At 43.1% G+C, this 21217-nt stretch overlaps 2 protein-coding genes across 5 annotated transcripts in view; both read left to right on the forward strand.

The window, feature by feature from the left end:
- Positions 1 to 70: 70 nt before the first annotated feature.
- Positions 71 to 11660, forward strand: LOC125008076 (golgin subfamily B member 1-like). 2 transcript variants are annotated; one of them, XM_047585116.1, is made up of 19 exons: positions 71 to 312; positions 781 to 1056; positions 1352 to 1493; positions 1908 to 2786; positions 3509 to 3961; positions 4062 to 5477; positions 5562 to 5648; positions 5835 to 5990; positions 6593 to 6709; positions 6877 to 6999; positions 7102 to 7158; positions 7269 to 7751; positions 8160 to 8318; positions 8411 to 9125; positions 9571 to 9701; positions 9781 to 9834; positions 9944 to 10120; positions 10213 to 10265; positions 10548 to 11660. In XM_047585116.1, the coding sequence occupies exons 2-17, from the start codon at positions 863 to 865 to the stop codon at positions 10058 to 10060; spliced, it is 5283 nt and encodes a 1760-aa protein (XP_047441072.1). In that variant the 5' UTR covers positions 71 to 312; positions 781 to 862; the 3' UTR covers positions 10061 to 10120; positions 10213 to 10265; positions 10548 to 11660. The 2 variants fall into 2 exon arrangements, with proteins under 2 accessions (XP_047441072.1, XP_047441071.1); XM_047585115.1 differs by having other exon boundaries at positions 849 to 1056.
- Positions 11661 to 12418: 758 nt separating this feature from the next.
- The window catches only part of LOC125008218 (Kv channel-interacting protein 1-like), a 43555-nt gene continuing 34756 nt past the window's right edge, over positions 12419 to 21217 (forward strand). For 2 of the 3 annotated variants that reach the window (XM_047585357.1, XM_047585359.1), the window contains exon 1: positions 18063 to 18446. In XM_047585357.1, coding sequence (XP_047441313.1) covers positions 18215 to 18446 — 232 coding nt within the window. In that variant the 5' untranslated portion in view covers positions 18063 to 18214. Of the gene's footprint in view, positions 12502 to 18062; positions 18447 to 21217 lie in introns of those variants that run through there. The other variant, XM_047585358.1, reaches the window with a different exon arrangement.

The raw sequence follows: 21217 nt of genomic DNA on the forward strand, positions 1-21217 counted from the left end.
ATGGATTTACTGTGGGGAAACTCTGAATCAGAAGGTTTTACGAAAGTGAGAAGAGCTACAGCCTCAGCAGAAGGACTGCCCAGCAAGACAACGGAAAAGAAACGATTATAGGGAGGGGAAGAAGAGTTAAAGTGCAGGGCTGAGTGAGGGGGGGTGAACACGCTGGGTGCCAACTGGATTCTGGCAAAGTCCAACGTCGGTGGCGTTTCTAAGGAAACGACAGCGCAACTAAATTCACAGAGCTGGAGCAGAACTTACTGGAAGCTTAGCGCGCCGAGGATCAAGCTGCAATCAGTGGAAACGCAAAATCAGGTTATTATTCAAGTTTACCTCAAGGGATTTTGTTTTGTACGTCTCTGTACAGCTAATGTATCTTATTATGACGTTCTTTGGATTCAAAGAAAATGTTTCAAAATCTGTAAGTGAATGATTTGCTGATTGGTTATCCATCGACTTGTGTATTTTCAACAAGTTAATTGTTAGCCACGGTTGCTTGCTAGGATTTGCTGACCTTAGAGGAGGCACTTTAAAACATTTGAAACCATCCTTTAAGATTTTGGTCAGGGAGGTGTTGTTCAGTCCCGTGCAGTCGTGGGTGCAGGAGGGGAGAGTATGTTTAGGAGGCGGGGTAACCTGAGAGATATCTGTGCCCAACTTGCTACCAAGCTGTTGACATGATGAATAATAGATGACTGTATTTTAAGTGTATGTATCTTTTCTGTGTTTATCTCATGATGTCCATCACATATGACACGTCTGTGTCATATGCGATGGACGTAGAGAAAACGCGTCGTCGTTCTTCCTCTTCGGATGGATCGAGAATAACGTTGCCAGTTCTTGTGCCGCAGCTAAAACTCACTTGATGGGCACCGGCTGTCCAATGGAGGATCACATGACCTCGTCTGACACGGCAGGCCCGGGTTGCAGCTCGGTTACCATGGCGACAGACTCTACAGGAACGGGACGATTTGATCTTAGGGTCCTGTGTGACCGAGTGGAGGTCCTGGAGCAGAAAGCAGGTTCAGACATCCAGTCTGACAGCTACCTGAGGAACAGGTGAGAGACTGGGGGAGAGGGGATCCAGTGACACACACCCACACACACACACACACCTGCTACTATATACTCACTTTTGGCCAAGGTGATATCGCGTATCACACACACACCGGACTGCAATACACACTTGCATGTGAGTCAACTGCTGAAAATTACTCGCTGAGGACAAGACTGTAGGACACGCAGTGTTTTTTGATGCTTTTACACCAATGGAAGTCAACTAAACTCTCTGGTTTCACGTAAACGCGCAAATGCTGTAAAGGTGAGGTAATGTGAGCCTGTTTTGATGTGTTAGGATCAGAGAGTTGGAGAGGTCCGAGAGGAGCCTCCTGCTACAGCTGTATCAGCTCGTCTCTTCCTCCAAACTCCCCAGCATGCTACACTCTCAGAGGCTGGACCAGAGACTCAACATGCTCAGGGAGGAGGTCAGGACTATGGTAAGTGACCTTAATGTGGTAAGTGGGCCTTGATGTAAAAAAAATTAAGTTGTAGCTTTGCGCACGTCTTGGGTCACACAGGTTGTATCTATTTTAGATATTGTACGAACAAAGTCTTCAGAAGATTCCAGAAATAATTGTGTTCTGCTGTCAAATGAACTGCAATCAACATTTTAATATTAAAATCGGAAAAGTGATTTTAAATAAGAAACGGGTCACTTTCATTCCAACTATAGGACACTATAGTAAATAGTGTGTGTGTAACCACTGTGACGAAAATATTTTTTTATGTATCCCCATCTAAAGTATCATTATTGTAACTTGTTCGTACTAACACAAAACTGGTGTACTTAAGAAGAACTATCATGTTGTAAAGCGAGGTCTGATTGGCGTCTTTCCCTTCGTCTTCCTCAGAGTCAGGAGAAGGAGCGTGGGGAGCGAGTATGGAGAGACAGACTGCAGCGCTGTCAGCGGCAGCTGAAGGCCAAAGAGGAGGAGATGAGTCGCCAGTCCCAGTATTTTGAAAACTTCAAAGCTCAGCTCCAACATAAGCTCAGCCTGTTCCGGGACAGAGAGCAGACTCTACAGAGTCGGATCTACAGTTTAGAAAAGCAGCTGCTTGACATGACTGTGAGTGCCGCCACTGGCACGACAACGATCAGGGCTGTGAGAATTACTCGGACAAACTTGGAAGAACAAGACAGGCTGCCATCGCTGAGAGGGGAGGGAGAAGGAGAAGAGGAGAAAAAGGAGGAGAGGAGGAAGCAATGGCAGTCCAGTGTGGAAATGGGGAGAAAGGAAACAAGAGAGGGTGATGACGGACAAGCAGAGAAAGATATAGAGGGAGACTCAAAATACACCTCAAATGAGGCCAGACTGCAAAGCTTTATTATCAGCCTGCAGGAGGATCTCAAGGTGCTGCTGGAGAGGGAGGAGGGCAGGATGACTGAGAGGAGGGGTCTTATGGAGCAGCTGCAGGAGGCCCAGGAGAACAACCTGTTCATGGGCTGCAGAGTGGATGAGATGAAGGCACAAGTGCAGCAGCTGAAACTGTCTGAAAGCTCCTTGTTGGAGGAGGTTGAAGAGCTGAGAGAGGAGAACCAAAGACTCCAACAGACCCTCAGGGATTCAGCTAATCAAACACAGAGTCAGCCATCGCCGATCCCTGAGTCCACACGTCTAAGTCCTGGGAACATCTCTCCAGGCTGTAGTCCTGCTGTTTGCTCTGGGCCCAATAACACTCCCTCATATAGCACTGCCATGGGAAAGTCAACAGCAGGAAGGGCAGCAAAGGTGCGTGAGACATAACTATTATTATTCTTATCGTTGAAATCAAGAGAGAAACAGAAAGGAGGAGCACTCTCTGATGTCTATAGTCAGAAATTAGAAGTCTAAAATCATCAATGAATGTCCTTTTAAGTTTATTCAAAATAATTGATGTAATTTTTTGGAAAGAACAGCCCTCTTTTTAATTGCAGGGACATCAGGAGTTAGACAGTCCTCAAATTTCAAGTTGTAGTTATAAAATTGAGACTAATGAAACATTTAACTACCTACACCCTCATATTCTACATATGAGTAATATTTTTACCTCCTGTGATGAAAAGCAGGGTACATGAGTGAACTGCATTATTTACACATTACGCATGTTTGTAAAGCGACAAGTTGCTGTTCAGCTGAGCAGTCTCACACAAATTACTATTTTAAATGTAGTCACTTGTCTACTGTGATACATAATCTCCTGCTTCTTGTGTTTGATCCAGCGTTGCAGTTGGGTTAATTCCTTCTTGTTTGTTTATGTCAGTATATTACAACATCAAACAGAAAGCTCTGTTGCTAGGATTTAGATAGTGTGAATGTTGATGATCACTGCCCCTGTTGTAACTGCTTATGCAAGTTGATCTAAATATTGATATTTCACCATAATTTAACATAAATAAGGATTATATACTATATTACAAGAATGAATCCCATGTTGATATGATGTCAAACTACTATTTCTGATCTCTGTGCAGGTGCAGCCAATCTCAGATGAGGGGAGTGCAGAGCCAAATCCACCTGCAGTTTCACCAGTTTACCACCAGGCTACAGCAGAGAGCGCACTATACAACACAGAGGATCGCTCACAGTTTAAAACTCCATCTATAAAACAACCTCTGAGCCACTTCACCAACTTCCAGTCACTTACCTTAACTACAGAGTCATTAGATGAGTTTAAACTGGGGACCTGGTGCTCTAAAGGGGTCCTAAACTTGGAGGAAATCCCCAGTGAGGAATCGGACGCCCTGAGGGACGCGTTCAAGAGTTTAGGATTAGGGGAAGATCTTCAAACGCTTCGAGAGCAACGTGACCGCCTGGAGGTTTCCCTGCAGCACACACAGGAACAGCTGCGGGTGACGGTTCAGGAGAATTCTCAACTAAAGTTACAACTCAGGAAACAGGCAGAGGAACAACAGACAAGAGAAAAGGTACGGCACAGGTGTTGTAGTATTCTCAAATATGTTTTAAAGCTGAAGAAATTGTGCTCTACATTCAGGATACTATTAATCAAAATACACCCCTGTGCAGATCAGCGATGAAGATAATCTTCTCCAAACACCCGCCACCGAAGATGACACCATTCTCGCCCAGGATGATCTGGTCCAAGCCCTGAATCAGGAAAACCGCGCACTGGCAGATCGTATCCAGGAGCTGCTGGCTCACATTGAGCTCAGGGAGGAGGAGATCACGAAGGAGCAAACGCAGCTGAAGGAGCATATCTCAAGGTTAGAGGAAGATGGTGTCAGGCTGGAGCAGGAGAACCAGGAACACGGCTGTTTGATCTCAGAGCTCACCAAGAAGACAGAGGACGATCTAAATACCATCATGGAGTTGCAACAAAAGTTATCTGAGGGTAGAGAGGAGAAAGAGGAGTCACAGGTTCAGTGGCAGTGTTCATTAAATAGAAGTTTTCTACAGAACAACCTGGAAGAATCTGTTGATAGTGTAGTTGCAAGTGTGCTAAAAGGAGAAGAAGAAGGAAAAGAAGAAGCGCAGCTGATGTTCAGTCAAGAAATTGACGCTTTGACCACAACTTCAGTGTTTGGTTGTCAAATCAATAATCAGAAAGTCTCACTGAAGAACATGCAGCAAAGTACTCTCCATGTTAGTGCACTGACAGATCAAGTGTCCCAGTTAACCAACTCAGCCCAGAGCCTCAAAGCCGAACAAGAAGAACTTACTGTCTGCATAAATTCTCTCAGAGAGCAGCAAAGAGAAGTAGCTCTATCAATCAAAACACAGACGGAAGAGAAACAACAGTTAACTCGGACCGTCTGGGGACTGAAGGAGGAAAAAGACTGCGTCGCTCAATCTCTGTCTGGCCTTAAAATGGAGAAAGAGCAGCTCAGCAGGGCGGTGTGTGCCCTGAAGGATGAGAGAGAACAGTTTATAGTGTCATTGAGTGGCCTCAAAGAGGAGAAAGAGCATCTGACTAAGTCTTTATCTGCTCTTGAAAGAGATAAAGAAGCAGCGGTGGAATCTCTCTCACGGGAAAAAGAAGAGAGAGATCAAATCAAACAATCAGTGCAGACTTTACAGGCAGAGAGCGAGCAGTTAAACCAGACAGTGTTTTATTTCAAACAAGAGAGAGAGAAACTAACCAATTCACTGAAGCCTCTTAAGGAACAGAGTGACCGGGAACAATTATCTTACACTTCGAAAGAAGGCCGTGACAGGCTGATACAGTCACTTAGCAGTTTGAAGGAAGAAAAAGAAAGAACTGAAAATTCAATCAGGTGTTTGAAAGAAGAGGAAAAACAGCTAACACTCTTGGTCCAAGGCCTAAGAGAGAATAGAAATAGTTTGCAAGCTCTCCCCATTGAAGCAGAAGAGAGTAGCCCATTGAATGTCAGTACTTGTGCGACAAAGAAGACTGAAAGTCTTGCGGGAGACTGTGCTACACAAAGATGTCAGACTAAAAACCGCTGGGGAAACTCGATCCAGGTATCAACAGTGTGTCAGTGTCTATTATGCTGGTTTATATGCGCTGTCAGTGTATTTACACCAAGTGGTTTTGACGGATAACAGGAGCAAAGTGATCTGATGAAGGAGATTGAAGCTTTGGGAGAAGATTTAAAGAGGTCACGAGAGGAGCTGGAAAAGTGCCATGCGGAGGTGAGTTTCATTTCTCTTTTATAGCTGCCGCAGAAGAGGCGGAGGTATCATTTATAGCCGTGCAATTTCCTATTAAATGTTGCCCCTACCTACAAATTAAGCTTGCTGTCTTTTGCTTTCCACTTTACATTTAAAAGACTACGACATAACGTGGAAAGCTTTACCGATTTTTGTGTCCGCATTCAGACCAAGAGGTTGCGCAGTGAACTGTGTCAGTCAGAAGCCAGGAGGGATGAGGCAGAAAGAAAGGCAACGCACGCGGCTGAAAAGGTGGCGAGGCTGACGGATGCGAGCAGTCAGATGGAAGAAACCAGGATGGAAAATGACAACCTCGCCACCCAGGTATTTAGTGTATTCCTCAGAAACCGTTGAGACATTTCCGTGATGCGAATAATCATAATCAGCTTTATTTGGCCAAGTAGGCACACACATGCAAGGAATGTGACTTCAGTTTAGCATTAATTAAATAGAGATAAACAATGGAGTCTATAGTACATAGTCTAAATAGTGCACCTGGTGAAAATAAATATTAAATGGATGTATTATTTACAGTAGTATGACTATGATCTATTGTAGGAGTGAATCTTAATCTGTCCTCCACATTCTGGGAGGTTTGCTGCTGTGCCATGTTTTAAGCTTATGTTTAAGCTCTGCACCAGAGTAATTTGCAACAGTTCAGTAGCTATACAAGTACAAGTAAGTAATTACAAAAAGAGCAACATTAGATCGGGAGTGAATAATTAGGACATCGCTATATTACGAGGCTGCATTTCAGTTCGATTATTTCACTCAACTGCAAATGAGAAAAGGAGTCTAGATCATCATTATTTGTACCCCCCGTTGTTCTTGGTATTGTTTTTCAATAGCTTTCTTTCCAGGTGCATAGCCACATTATGACGCAAAGCTTATCCGCGAGAGCTAAACAGTAGCTGTGTCTGCTGCAGGTGAAGGAGCTGCAGAGCAAAGTGACAGGGCTGCTCAAGGAGAAGACTGACGCGCTGTCACTTAAGGCACGAGTAGAGGAGCAGTACAACGTCCTCTCTGCTCAGCTCAGGGCTAAGGTAAGCAGGACAAAATATCTCGGTTTTTAAATTCACTACTTTAAAAGTCACTAAATGCATCGTGATCTACTGCAGTTCAAGAATGTAAAAACGTGTTGTTTGGGATAGTTTTATTCAGAAGCCCACAGTGTGTGTGTCAATGCGATGTGTGCTATAAATCCCCACAGACCGTGGCTCTGGAGGAGCTGAACTCAGAGTATATAGCTCTGAAAAGAGGACAGGGCAGCGGGGATGATCTGAGCACTGCTCTTGTCTCACTCAGGTCACGTTACAATGACATCAGAGCAAAGGTGGGCGATCAGTCATCCGTCATTTTTCAGTTTGTTTTATGATCTGTTTTGTCGTCATATGTATGTGATTGTTTACATGTGTTTAATTGTTTGTGTTGGTAGTATGATGCACTCCTTAAAAGAAAAAGCCAGACAGATTTGGACATAGCTCCTCTGAAGGTGAGGAATCTGAACAGATTTTGTTTCTTTACTCTCTGAGTTTCTGTTGAACTGCTCGTACTGTTTTTTTTTTTTTTTTTTTTCCTGACATGTGTTTTGTCCACTTGCAGGCCAAGATGTCTTGCCTGGTGGTGAAGTGTCAGGAGAGGAACAGCTTGTTAGTTCACTTGATGAAGGCCATGCACAGACAAGGGTGCGTGGACCCCCAGCTCACACAGCAAGTTGAGCAGCTGCTCAGTGATGCTGCTCTGCAGGACTACACTGCAGCATTCACACCAGAAACCTACACAAAGACTAAAGATTACTCAGAATTCATTTCAAAATTTCAAGGCCACACCAGTGCGTTAATGCCTGATCACACCTGCCCGGTTGTATACTCCTCTGCAAACAAACAACAACCAAAACACTCTTCTATAGTTACAACTGAATCATCTACAAATTTCCAAGATTGCAGTACTGAAGTCATGCCTGCTGCGACAGAAACGCTAAAGAAAAATACCAAGTCACCTGTGCCAACCTCACCAGTGCAAGAACATAGCAGTGTCCAGGTGGCACCGTCGCCGAAGGAGAGTCTGATCACTAACACAGCACAGGTGAGCTTATATTTAGACAGACTTTAATGATCCACAAGGCAAAGATTATAAAAAAGATGAGTTGTTATACAGCTGGATAGAGTAGGTAGGTATAAAAGAAGTTGTGTAGTGTGACACACTCTGGACAAGTCTGCTCCTGCCATTTGAAACTGAAGTTAAAGTGGCTCTTAAAATATTGTCTTAGTTCCTTTTTTAATAAAAATGTCATCGGCACAGCTTTTTTAATAGTTGTATACAAAGACTTGATCCAGTAAGAGTTTAATTATAGTTTTATTTAACAAAGTCCCGCCTCATAAAAACTCAGGAATATTAACATCGCATCACAGTTTACAATTGAGTTGTTTTCACCCTAAACTAGAAATAAATAGGAGGAAAGTCTAAGAGTCTTTTCTCTCAACCCCACCACAGCTGTCTCCTTCTGCCAGAAGGAATCTGAATGGATCCTCGTTGAGTCCCACCCCTCGTTCCTCCAGCGCATGTGTCGGCGTGAGCAGGAGGCTCAGTAGCCCTGAGAAGATCCTCAACCTACATGAGCAACTGCAGAAGACTCTGATGAGCAGCTATCAGGTACACGAGGAACATCCGGTGACACAGTTTAATGTTGAATTATGCAAAACACTAACATGACTTTCCATTTCTGAAAAAAAAAATATTCCAAGACTCATGAGAGCAGAGGAAGAGGAGAGCAGCCAAGAAAGAGCCTGTGTCTTTCAGCTCCTACAGACCAGAACTCAGCTTCTCTGACAAAGAACCTCAGTTTCAATATTTCCCATTGCAACGCTCTGCCGGTCGCCACTTCTTTGAGCCAAGCTAAACACACGCCAGTGGAACCAACTAAACCTCCCGCCAACAATAAGTCAACAACACTTTTTAATGCAGTTGTAGCCCGGTCAGCTAATGCAACATTCAGTCCCAGCATCTTTACTAACCACGGCCTCAAAGTGGATGTACCAAAAATTACGACGTCCGTGCTTTCAAACTTTTCTTTTGCCGCTTCAGGACCCAGCAAAGACAAACCCATCCCAGGTGGTGCCTCCAATATGACAATATCCCCAAAGCCGACAAAGAAAATCACCACTGTCCCTGAGGTATCACATCCACCTTCTACTTCTCTAACTCCAAGGACCACAAACTTTGGCTCTGACGTCACAAGTCCAAGAACCACTGCCTCAGACGCAACTGCCCCAATAAACTCAACTGCCCCTGAAAACATTATGATTTCTAAAATAGATGGTGCTGACCGTATGTGTCGTGGCTTTGCATTAGCTACATCCCGCTCTCAGTCTGCTTGCTCTACTGAGAGATCCAGCAAATCTGCCAGAAAGTCCACTGCTGCTCCTCTAGAAGAGACCAAGACTGCAAGACCCAAACCAGGTAATGTGTAATATATTCAGTGTTTGAGATCACACCATTGCTTAAAGATTAGGTGAAAGACCTTTTTTATTTGACAGCACAACAATATTTGTTATTCATAGCTTCTCTGCGTGGTTTTGTAATACAGGCTTGTAGAATATTAGTTTTTTGTTGTGTACTGCTGGGATGTGATTACGCCCCCCCTCTGTATCTGTCTCCCATATTAGAAAATGTTGCAGTGCGGATTCAGGCAGTTTGGCATTTCCCTGTTTATTTCACTCATAACAAGCCGTAGTACATGACTGCTAACATTTAATAAATCACACGGCTTCGTTGGCAAGGTTGAATATACTGTGCCCAGTTATGTCCGTTTGTTGTGGAAGTATTTTATTAATGACCTGTATGAATGACTAAGGAACAAAACGTGGTAATTGAGTGTGACCTTTCTTTGTTTGATCTCCTCCAGAAGCTCCAGCGGAGGTTTGCTGCGTTGAGGTCCTCAAAACGGTGGGACAGAGCAGCCTCATGATCGGCTGGGAGCGGCCGCCACTTGATGAGCTGGGCTGCAGTAACGGCACGTTTGTGTACGGCTACAGGGTAGGCGTAAACAAAGACCCGACTCCCCTTTCATTCGCTCATTTGTGCACTGTAAAGTCATGCGTTTTCTTTCTTCCAGGTGTTTGTAGACGGGGACTTCCACAAATCTGTCATGAGCTCAGCGTGCACCAAGGTATCAGGCTTCCATGACAGAGATCATTTTCAGCCTTGCGTAAATACAGCAAAAATAAATAGAGCAAACGAGTACATGCACGGTGTACCTTATTTCTCTTCTCTCTCAGTGTATTCTAGAGAACGTTGACCTGAGTGTCCCAGTCCACATCAGCATCCAGACACTGGGATCTAATGGTCTCAATTCAAATAGTGTCCACACCATGTACAGGGCCTCAGTCATATGAGACCAACACACACTCACAGTGTCCTGATTACAACAACCCACGTACTGACTTGGATGGCAGGTACGTGTAGTGTTATTAGCCCCAAACCCCCCTCCAGTTAACATGTTACTATTCCAAAAGGAGTTTACTTTTATTTCTGTGTCTTTGTGTAGAAATACAGCAACTTCTCAGTGAAAATCTCCCTCGTCAGGGCAGAGCTCAAATGGTAAGTTCGCTGCTTTGGGGTGGGGGTTCCTGGTCTGATTTAGGTGGGTGGTACTTGTCTGTGTAACGTCCACATGAATGACAGGCCCAAAAGTTTCCCAGCAGAATATTGTATTATCACAAAATGATCAATGTAATTTACTTCTGGTTTTAATGTTGTGGCAGACCGGTGCATATAAATTTTCCATACAGACATTTCTACCACTTCAAGGTTTGAGGTCATACGCGGCTCTATATATATACAAATCTATTTTTCTCTTTGTCCTGTGTGTCCTGTGTGTAGGTGCTGTCCCCTCAGTGAACAGCCATCTATAGCTGCAGCTCTCTGAGGGACCGTCCTAACCTCCACCTCAGCTGAGACGCGCAAATACCCACCATGTGATTCTCAGGCTAGCCAATCAGAAAGAAACTCATCTCACGTGGTCATAACAAACCGACGAAGAGCCCGGTGGCCGGACTTTAAACCTCAACATGATTAACTGAAGATGTCATACAAAAATACTGTGGTAGATCTGTGTCTGGTGAAAAGCAGCTCGACTTGTGTGGGAAGACATTTCTGATTCAGAGTCTCGCTCTCTGAACCTCTTGGATGTGAAAGACATTATGACGAACGACGGAAAAGAGAGAAAAACCAGAGTAGCTGCCAAAGGAACCTGTCCTGAAAACGGTTTTATAAAGCCAATCACATTGTAAAAAATCCACCTGTGACACCAACATTTACTAGCATTGGCCAAGAAGACACGAAAATGTTGGCGTTACATCTGCTGCACACTTTTCCACTGTGTTAAACTCTGAGAGATCACGTGTTGTATTGCTTCATCAAAGAGCTTCTCTGCTGCCTCTCTGGACTTGTTGGACTAAAGGAACATTAACTGTATGAGAAACAGCAGCACATACTGTATAATGTGTTGACAGCACTGTACACAAAGGTCACAGGACTTGACTTTTTACACATGAAGCCAAATATGTGAAAAGATGATTCACTCCAAAGACTTTTCTGTTTCCTTCTCCTCACAGGTCTACGGGATTTCTTTACACACAGAAGCCAGATGTTGATTAAGTTTGCACACAATCATTATTGATATCTAAAAGGTCACATAAAATAAAAAATAAGAGATTATCACTGATATTTTTTGTAGGGAATATTATAAAAATATGCCAATACACTGTATGTATTTTTCATACCTGATCGATGTCACGGTTGCACGCTCACATTCTTTTGTTCTAGTTTCTCTTTAGTTTTATAAATGCTCACAGCGCACTGTTCTTTTGTTACTTACATGTGTATGGGCGTGGAGTGATCATGGTGCAGCAAAGGTATTTTTTTAACAGTAATTTATAATATTTATTTCCCATTGATTGAGCTGTACAGAAAATAAATGTTTATATAATATTACCTGTCAAGCTGGTGTTTGTCTTTGTGTGATGTGATATGATAAAACATGAAAACATTATCTACAACAACAATTATTTCCTCCTTGCCAAGAAACCAAGAAATCTGCTTGATTATTTAAAAAAATCAATTTTGCAACTAATTGAGTTTTAATCTCTCCCTCCACCCAAACCCTTTCATAAACATTTTACTTTTTCTATTCAGTTTAAAAACTTCCAATTAATGAACACTAGGTGGCAGTCACTTGGTCTGGTTGAGTTTGTGGGTGGTGCAGTGTGTGTATACAGATGCTTTCACCAGAGATCACATGGAGAGGATTATGATATAGTGACCTGCTCAAGTTGGTTTATAGTGACTTCTTCCTCCTTTGGTGCCAACTAGGCACACCACCAAAAACTGAAGTAGAAGAAGAAGAAGAAGAAGAAGAAGCATCAGCAACAAAAAGGAGCTTAATAATCATGTGCTGTGCTCGGCAGCTTTGCGAGCTGCTCTGAGGACTTCATTGCTTCTACTCAGCAGAAAGTACGGTAGAGGAGAGTTATGACTGTTATACGTATTTTTCAGGTAGGAGTGTGTGTTCTCTATTATTTATTTATTTATTTATTTATTTTTTAAATCGTTTCATGCATATAGGTGTGTGCTGTACCCGCAGATGATTGGCTGGTGTTTCCCCCAGATTGGATAATCATCCAGGAGGGGTTTATTTGTGAGCTCCTCATCAACTGGCCACCACGTTTGTTGCGTGGTTGTTTCGTTTGGATTTGATCTGTGATTTAAGAGCAGTAGGAGTGAAGTGACATTTTATTAACCAGTTTTCTCCCGTTTTTTTGATATGTTGAGGCAGGTAAGAGTTTTGTTTCTTCCTCCATCAGGTTTTGGTTGTTTTTCAGTTAGAATCATATCGTTCCTTATTTTGGTCTTAGTTCACTGGGAAGTTGCGTTGTAAATAAATACTTTTTGTTCGCTTTTGATACACTTTGTCCTTGTGGCTACTTATGACTTTGGGGAAGATATACGTCCCAAACCCCTAGACTGGGCCTAACGTGTGTGTGTGTGTGTGTGTGCGCGCGCGCGCGCTTGCGCGTGTACAGGTAACTGTATTTGTCAAAGCGATATAAAGTCATCATACAACTACAAGACCTGCATTCAAATCCTTCCTCAAAGTAAATGCAGACGTATTATTAGCAAAACTACTGAACACAACACAATGTAGTGTCATCACTGATTCATTAATGTTTAAGTGTCGTTTTAGTGTGGAGATGGACGTACTTTTTATAATGTTGGGAACGTGAATGCAAACAGTTCCAATCTTAAATAGACTGCTTAGGATTGGAAACAAGTGATCACAATGCAGAGAATATAAATATATATTTAAATCTGTCTGTGTTAATATCTTGATTAAAGCAGGATTTTGCTTTATTTTAAAAGTCCTTGAACCATTTCAATTGACACAATAGTGCTGTGGAAGTCTCATTTCCAGTTGATTATAAAACTTAGAGACCTTAATGTGTGTGCTTTGTGCGACCAGCCGCTTCGCAATAAACCGTAATCGCTGAGCAAAAGGTGCATTAGTCATCTGTGAAATGTTGGGGAGTACAATTATTTCAAAGGGAGTTGTAGAACCACAATCTTACAAACCACGGAATTTTGAGAGCTGACAATTGTCGTAATCCTCAACCTTTCTTTATTGAGCTGTAACAGTTTGTTTTATCAAACTGTTGTACCCCCCCCCCCCTTTTTAATTCATTCATTCCCAGACGTGGCCCATGTGTGTACAGTGTGTGTTTAGTATCCATGTATGCAGATATGAATCCTATAATTATGAATAAGAAGAATAGTTGCACTTTTGTTGCATGCTGGATAAGTTACCTGCCTCACAGGTGTTTGGTTATAGATTCATCTTCTACCCAAGTGGTGGTAAAGTCCTGCAGCGCAATAACTAACGAAGCTTTAATAAAGCGTGCAGTGCAGATGCTTTTATGCAGTTTGCCCCTAAATCAGCCTGAAGAAGCTCAGCTGGACCCACAGGACTCCCCGTACCCTCCCCAGGGAGCTGCGCCTTCATTATTAACACACACTCCGTCATACATGATGCACACGCTCAGTACAGTGGTGTGTGTTTAGTGCCTTGTTTACACGAGTTAATAACCCCTGAGTTAATTTCTTGTCCATGCTGGATGCTAATGATGCCAGGCTCCGCTCTGACTCCTCCAACATGGGAGTTAAAAAGATGGAGAGCGATGGAAGAGAAGGATGAGATGGAAGGAGGGAAAACAGGAGCTGGAGATGAAAGTGTGCGCGTGCATGACTTGTCACGGAGGCGTCAATAACAGCAACAGCTGGGCTCAAGCTTCCTGCAGGAATATTCTGTTGTGACGCTTAAAGACACTTCTGGAGCTGCTTCTCCGGTCGTGTGTGTGTGTTTGTATGTGTGTGTGTGTGAGAGCGTAGCTCTGCGGGGGATGTCTCCATCTTGGAAACGTGCGTGCGCGTATAAACCCCGCAAATGTGCATGTGCAGCGATGCAGACAGACAGTTGCCGTCAACAGGGTGTCTTGGGAGGGGGGTTTGCTGGAAAAAGAGCGGCAGACGTGAAAGAGGAGAGGGTGTTGGTGGTGGTGGTGTTGTTGAGGCTCTAATTTCACCTAGAGGGGACGTTGTCACTCCATCACTGCCGCTGACACTTTGAGAGGCCGGAGCCTGAGTGGGGTAGCGGTTTGGAGTCGACTTCCAGACCTCCAGGGCAACGCTTGCTGCTCACACCCAGAGATGTGACTCTATAAGTGGGTTTCTCCTGCTGCTGCGTCTGGGCAGATGGGTCTTGATGCTGGGAGGTTGTTTGTGTTTCATTGTGTTTTGCACTGTGGCTGGGATATCATCCCGACTGCGGGTGTCTGTGTGTGTGTGTGTCGCTATAGCGTTTGAACTTGCATGGATGTGGTCATATTATGCAAACACGCTAATATATACTAAATCTGTCATCGGAGGAAAATTACCAGCTGGTGAGCGGTGATTCTTTTTGTGCGAGTATAAATGTGGCATTTCGCATCGCATCTCTCTTTGCGAAGCGGCAGTCGTTCTCACCCCCTTTGTGTGTGTTGTTGTGGCCCTATCAGTCCATCTCGGAGCCCGTTATATTTAGAGGCAAAGCACTATCAGAGCTTACAGCTGGCCGCCTCTGATTCAATTCTGACAGATCTACAGCGTTCAAAGCAATCTCCTCTCTTGGTCTCGCTCGTATTTTTCTGCCTGTCTCCACCTCCACCCCCTGATGCGCCTTTCTCTCGCTCACCGTCCCCTATTCTCTTTTCCACTCATCTCCTCTTCTTCTTCTTCTTCTTCTTCTTCACCCAGCTTTTATGTCATTTGCATTCTTATGGCCATCCTCGGTTCTCCTTTCTCAGTTTTCTTCTTTACAGTTTCTTTATGCACCTTAATCTCTCTGTTTCTTCTCCGTCTCTTGCGTGCGATTTCCATTTTCTCAAATAATCTCTCTATTGCTAGCCAACTCCCTCGTCTTTTAGCATATTTTAGCCAGTTTGCTGCCTCTGCGGTTCATTTTGAAGTGCTTTATTGGTGTTGTGCGTCGTGACACCCAATCTCTTCCAGGTAGTTCCGTTTATCCTCTCCTCCACTCTGGTTGTCTTTCAGTTATTCCCCACGTCTTTATCATCCACAGCACACATCACACCCGCTCTTTATCCCAGCAGTAAGAGAAAACCGAGCTGTATCACTTTGAGCAAATTCACATTGAAACAAACATCAAACAAGGCAACTTCTAATTTGGGAAGAGACAAGCAATTAGCTTCTATTACATCCTTGAATCTATGCGCAAAGGCAACTGTAATCTCATTAATCATGAACAATGGGGGTGGTAATAGAGAAGCATGTTTATGCAAATTCCCCCACGCAGTAATCTCCTTCATGCTTAATAGCCAAAACACTGGTGGTGCCTGAGAAGACAATCCTCCCCCTTCTTTTCCCTCCGCTCAGCTATTCCACTCGCTTTTATTTCCTCCCGTTCCTTTCTTGCTTTTCTTTCTTTTCACTTTCATGTTAGTCGCTGCTTTCGGCAAGAGTGAACCGAACCATTCAGATGTGGCGGAAGGAAAAAAAAAATTAAGTATTGATCCCACTCCAAGGAGGGACTTTCACTTTGATGGCAAACAGTCATGAGATTTTATGGGACATTGAGTTTTACATCCCACCTCCAGCTAACACCTCCCGCCTCTATTTCTTGGCAAACTCCCCAGCTCATTCCTACCCTCCTTCATCAATTCTCTCTGTTTCTTCTGTTTTTTTTTTTACGCCTTTTGTTTGCATTTTTATTGTTTCATTGCTTGCTCCTGCCTCTCTCTCTGTTTCCCCTATAGTGTCTATTTTAATTCATTTCTTCGTTTTTCTTTTTTTTCCCTTAACCTTCCCATTCCTGCTGTTTTTTTCAGTATTTTGCATTCCAGCCACTGGTCCAGTAGCCATACATGATTCAGGACTAAATATAGCCCAGAAAGACATTATAAGATTATCTCCCAGCATCCTTTCTCGTTCCTCCTCTCTCATGTGCTCTTCTTTTCTTCTCTGTTATAGCCCCGTCATCTCTCTTGAGTTGTGTGCCAGTTTCAGATGATGATGAGGATGATGGCGCGATGTAAAGACTGGTGACGACGAACCAGGGACCTAAAAAAAAAAAAAAGGTCAAAAGCAAGTGATCCGTCAAACACATGTGGACTGGTGGATTGACAGCTTCTCGATGTGACTGCTGCTGTATTGATAATTTGAGATTGGGGTCAAATGAGCCAATACAACTAAAGGGTCTTGCGTTTTAGTATTTTACTGCAATTTGGAGACTCTCACATTTCAGAATAAGAGTTTACAGTTTAGTTAGACTAGATTCACCTTCGAGCTGGAGCTAATCGTTATTTTGATTTGACTGTTTAAACTTGCTTGCTTGTGCATCAGTAATACTAATCCAGCTATGTCCAGCTGCAAAGTTAACATTTCATAACATTAAAACCATAGACGGAATAAATAAATAACATTGATCATCTTGTAACAATTCAATGTTCTGCTGGGGAACTTTTGAACCTGGAATTCATGTGGATGTTTTTTTCTTAGACATGTGCCACCCACCTAGATCAGACCAGACCAGACCAGACACCCCCAGCCCACTCATTGCTATGAAAAGGTGTTGACCTGGCCTCCAAATTCACTAGATCCCAAACTGATTAAATATCAGTGGGATGCACTGGAACAAGCTTGAATCTGAGCCTCCCCTGAACCCATAGGACCCAAAGACTCCCACCAACAACATTGTGTTGCCAGACGCCACAGGAGACCCTCAGAAGGAATATTAGGAAGGTGGTCATAATGTTACGCCTGATCTGTGTATATCTCATTAAACATACAAATATCTCTCTCATTCATTGTTTCTATGCCTCTGATTATTAACATTTTTTTTGCATTTCTTATTTATTTAATTTTATTTTGCAGGCATCCAGTCACGTTTAAAAGTTATATGGTTTAATCCTTTTAACTCTTTGACCTAAGAAAAGTGTACTGATCTTTATTATAGTTGTTTAGTTGCAAAATAATAATTGCATGTCAAATCAAATAGAAAAAATCAAATAAAATAAACAGCCGCTGACTTATACAAAATAATTTGTCAAAAAAAAAAAAAATTGAGGAAAAACATGGTAGCTCCCAATATGACTGTTTTCATCATATCCGTTGCTTTTGTGTTTAAAATCACTGACTATAGTGAGACTATCACTAACACAGAGTATTACATTATTGCAGCTCATTTAGTACTTGACTATTGCAAACTGGCTTCACATGTTTAAAGGGTTGTGGAAGTGTGTGTGTGTGTGTGTGTGTGTGTGTGTGTGTGTGTGTGTGTGTTTGCCTGTACAGCGGAGCAGGACGAGCTCAGTGTGTTTGCGCTGCATTGTGGGGAGCTGTCCATTGTCACTGGTGCTGAAAGTGGATTACTGCTTCACCACTTAGAAGAGAGAGGAGGGGGGTTGAATTTGATAAGCAGCAGGAAAGGGAAAGAAAAAAGCAAAACAAGAAGAAGAGAAAGAGCCAAGAAGAGTTTGAGAGAATGCTTCATTACTGCAGTCCTACAGGCTGACTGACTGCTGACTGAAAGCAAGTTTCATTATCGTCTTATTATGGAAACTGTGATTGTAAGAGTGCCTCCAACCGTCTGTAACTGCCTTACTTGGAATAACTTTACTTCTTTAACACATTCTCACTCTCACTCTCTCTCTCTCCACCCCCAACCCCTCTCTCTTTCTCTCTCTCTCTCTCTCTTTCACTCTCTCTCTCTCTCTCTCTCTCTCTCTCTCTTTCGCACATCTCACTCTCAAGCAGTCACTAATTTGGACACATTCAGAGGTGGGATGGAGCAGGCGGAAGAAGAGTGGGGGAGGGAGAGCAGGGAAAGCAGTGGGAGATCACCGTTTCTTTTTCTCCCCTCCAGCTTGGCAGGGCGAAAGGCGACGCAGTGAGAAGAGTGCACTCTCCTCTGCTCCTTTCACTGGCGCTGGATTCATTTCATGCGCGGCGCCAGAAGAAGTTGTAGCGGTTGTCGCTTCGGTCCGAGAGCGTTGCTACAGCTGCCGGTGGCGCAGACCTGGACCCAGAGACCCCCGTCCTGCCCTGGCCCCGCTCAGCCTGCTGTGCCCCGGGTCACTGTCAGGATGACGGGCTGCGCCAAGCGCTGCAAACAGGGACTTGTCAAGTTTGCCTTGTCCCTGCACAAACTCATCACCGGGACTCTCACTAAAGGTATGTAAGCCTTTGTAATTCAGCTTCATGTAGTGTACGTTGCTTTTTGTGGTAAAACAAATGTGTGTTTAAGTTGCTTAAGCTGCATGAGAAGTAGTCCTGAGCGTGGTGCGGACAGCAACGGCGTCACAGGCGAACCCAGAAAGGAGCATTTAAGTGTCACAGAAGCAGGAGGGAAAGTTCGCTCCTCTTTATCTTCAGCTGATGCAGCTCTTTGCTCTCCTCCGTGTGTGCTCTCGTCTGCGTTCGACCTTGTTCTGCTCTGTTCTCCAGAGGCAGGAGTGAAGGAGGCAGAGATGAAGGGAGTAAGCAGCTAATAGAGAGGAAAAATAAAGTTGATATAGAGCACACGGCGCGCGAGTGTGTGAGTGTGGTGTTGTGATGAATGTGAGTAATAAAACACGCCTGTGTGGCAGCGGAGAAGAGGAGCCGTACACACGAAGCTGAGAGGAGGAGCGGGAGGAGGGTTTTACTATTATAATTCATTTGTTATTGCGTGTGTGTGTGTGTGTTCATATTTTAAATCTAATTCTAGTGAATTTACAGTTGAAGAAAAGCGCAGTGCACAGAAATACACACAAAAAGAAAACATGCCTCGGAAACCATAAGCAGCAGAGCACTCGCCCGAAGGCACAAACGCACACACACACACACGCACACACGCACACTTACAGTATAGTACTCTTTGAGCCAATTGACTTTTTGTCTGGAGGGATGGGGAACATCAAAGAGGTCAGTCACACATATACAGTAGATGCACAAAGACATACTCGAGTGCGCACACACTCTGCCACACATGTTTGTGGATGGCTCAAGCATTCAGCCACAGTGGGCAAAATTGCCCTGGAGGTCTCACACACTCATGAACGTCATGAAGGGGCTGCTGCTGAGGTTTAGGTTACATAACAAACAGAAAATCAACTGAGACAAAGCCCCCCCCACCCCCCCCCCCCAAAAAAAGGAAGCAGCAGCAAAGAACATAAAGCCTCTAAATTATACGCACAAAAAACACATTAACAAGCATTCAAGAACGCACATGCATGAAAATACTTGTTTGTAAAAATAAATAAAAAATACACCACGCAGCATAACCATCAGCACACCCACACAGACACAATAAGGAAATGAGCTGCAGGGCCGAGAGATCTGGTTCTGCGAAATATCACACAAACACGAGTGCACACACACACACAGGTCTACATCTGCTCTTTTTCAGGGCTCCGGTGGGAGCAAGAGATACATCTGATCAGACAACAGTCATAAAGCCAGAGACACACACACACACTCAAGCGTACACACAAACAGCCAAATGCCAGCTCCTTAAAGAGCCATTACAGTTTTGTAGCTTTATGGATTGTGTTCACCACCCATTCCTATTCAATGTGGGACGTTAATTAGCTTTGAAGAGGAGCTGCCCTGTGCCCTCGTTTCTATCAGTCAAAGAACATCAAGGGTGGAAATACTAACTAGTTATAGTCCTGCTGTTTAACAACAAACAGGGAACTTATAATATTGAGTCCTCCGCAGAATTTCTACTGAGAGCTGCTGTTAATTTTAGATTTCTTTCACATACTGTCTGTACTGAAAACCGGATCCTTGTAAAGTGAACAGCTATGAAGCTATTATGAATAATTGGGAAGAGAGTCTAATCTAATGTGGTCTCATTTTGCATCATGTTTTGCTCATGATGCTTAATGGCGTCTTATATTAATATTCAGATGTATTATCATGTTACAATATGTGAGAAAACTGCTGCACAACTTAAGTGTCTATAAAAGTGACTGTGGTGTGCAGCAAATTGTAAAATCCAGATTAAAAATGTTTCATTAACGCTAAAGAATCCCAACTGGACTTGCAAAGTATTTAAGATATCGATCCCGTCATCCATGTGCGCACTTCACTGTTCACTGATTGCAACTCATTAGCCAAGAGGCTTGGCTATAGTTTAAACACTTCAATAGAAAGTACAGACGTTTTTTTTTCAGATGACCTTTAAGACCAGCTTTTTAAGACATTCGAGGAGCCGAGGTTGTAAATTGCTCCTCTTCTCTCAGTGTAAGCAGTATCTTTATACCAGCAGCTGCATGGCTGGCGAAGGAGAAAATAGGAAGCTTCTGTGTTCAGTGTCCTTAAAGGAAACACCATAAATATACTCTCAAAAGACTTAGCTCAGTGACACAGTCAGAGAAGCACTGACCTCTGCTGGTAGCTTTAAGAAAATGCATGTTAACTGGATTTTTACAGAAATCACAGGACGCACTTATTGATGACTGTCACCAACCATCAACGAATCAAAAGAAATCGCTCATATGATCATGTTTGTTGTGATTTTGTGCACTGGATTTTAAAAAACACGGAAAAAATATCGTAATAAGATATAAATAAATATATACTTGAAAATGTGTCCTTTACTTCTCACCGGGACTTCTTTGACAAGCAGCTGAGTAGAATCAAAATTCTCCTTTTTTTTTTTAGGGGAAACTGGAGCTAGACAACTAAGTGAGTCAGTTTTCTTACTAACTGAATTATTAGTTATAATGCACTAAAACCATTAAAACCTTAAATAAAACTAATATTCAAGAACTATCATTCAACCAGTCAATAAAACAGTCAATTTAAACTCACCTAAACCATCAAAATCACTTTGTTTATGTGGTTCACTTACATATTTTAGCTTGAAGAACTGAAAATGTATGGCACATAACTAAAAATAATTAAAATATATATATTATACAGTCAATGGTGGAGACATAAATCCGTTTACACCATTG

This window comes from Mugil cephalus, chromosome 5 (genome assembly GCF_022458985.1).
Source record: "Mugil cephalus isolate CIBA_MC_2020 chromosome 5, CIBA_Mcephalus_1.1, whole genome shotgun sequence".
NCBI classification, from domain to species: Eukaryota; Metazoa; Chordata; class Actinopteri; order Mugiliformes; family Mugilidae; genus Mugil; species Mugil cephalus.

Excerpts from the sequence above, each read along its gene's own strand:
- LOC125008076 (XM_047585116.1), top strand. The coding sequence starts at position 863 with ATGGGCACCGGCTGTCCAATGGAGGATCACATGACCTCGTCTGACACG. Across the intron at positions 7,000-7,101 it reads ACAATGACATCAGAGCAAAG|TATGATGCACTCCTTAAAAG; the intron begins GTGGGCGATCAG and ends TTGTGTTGGTAG. Across the intron at positions 9,835-9,943 it reads TGAGCTCAGCGTGCACCAAG|TGTATTCTAGAGAACGTTGA; the intron begins GTATCAGGCTTC and ends CTTCTCTCTCAG.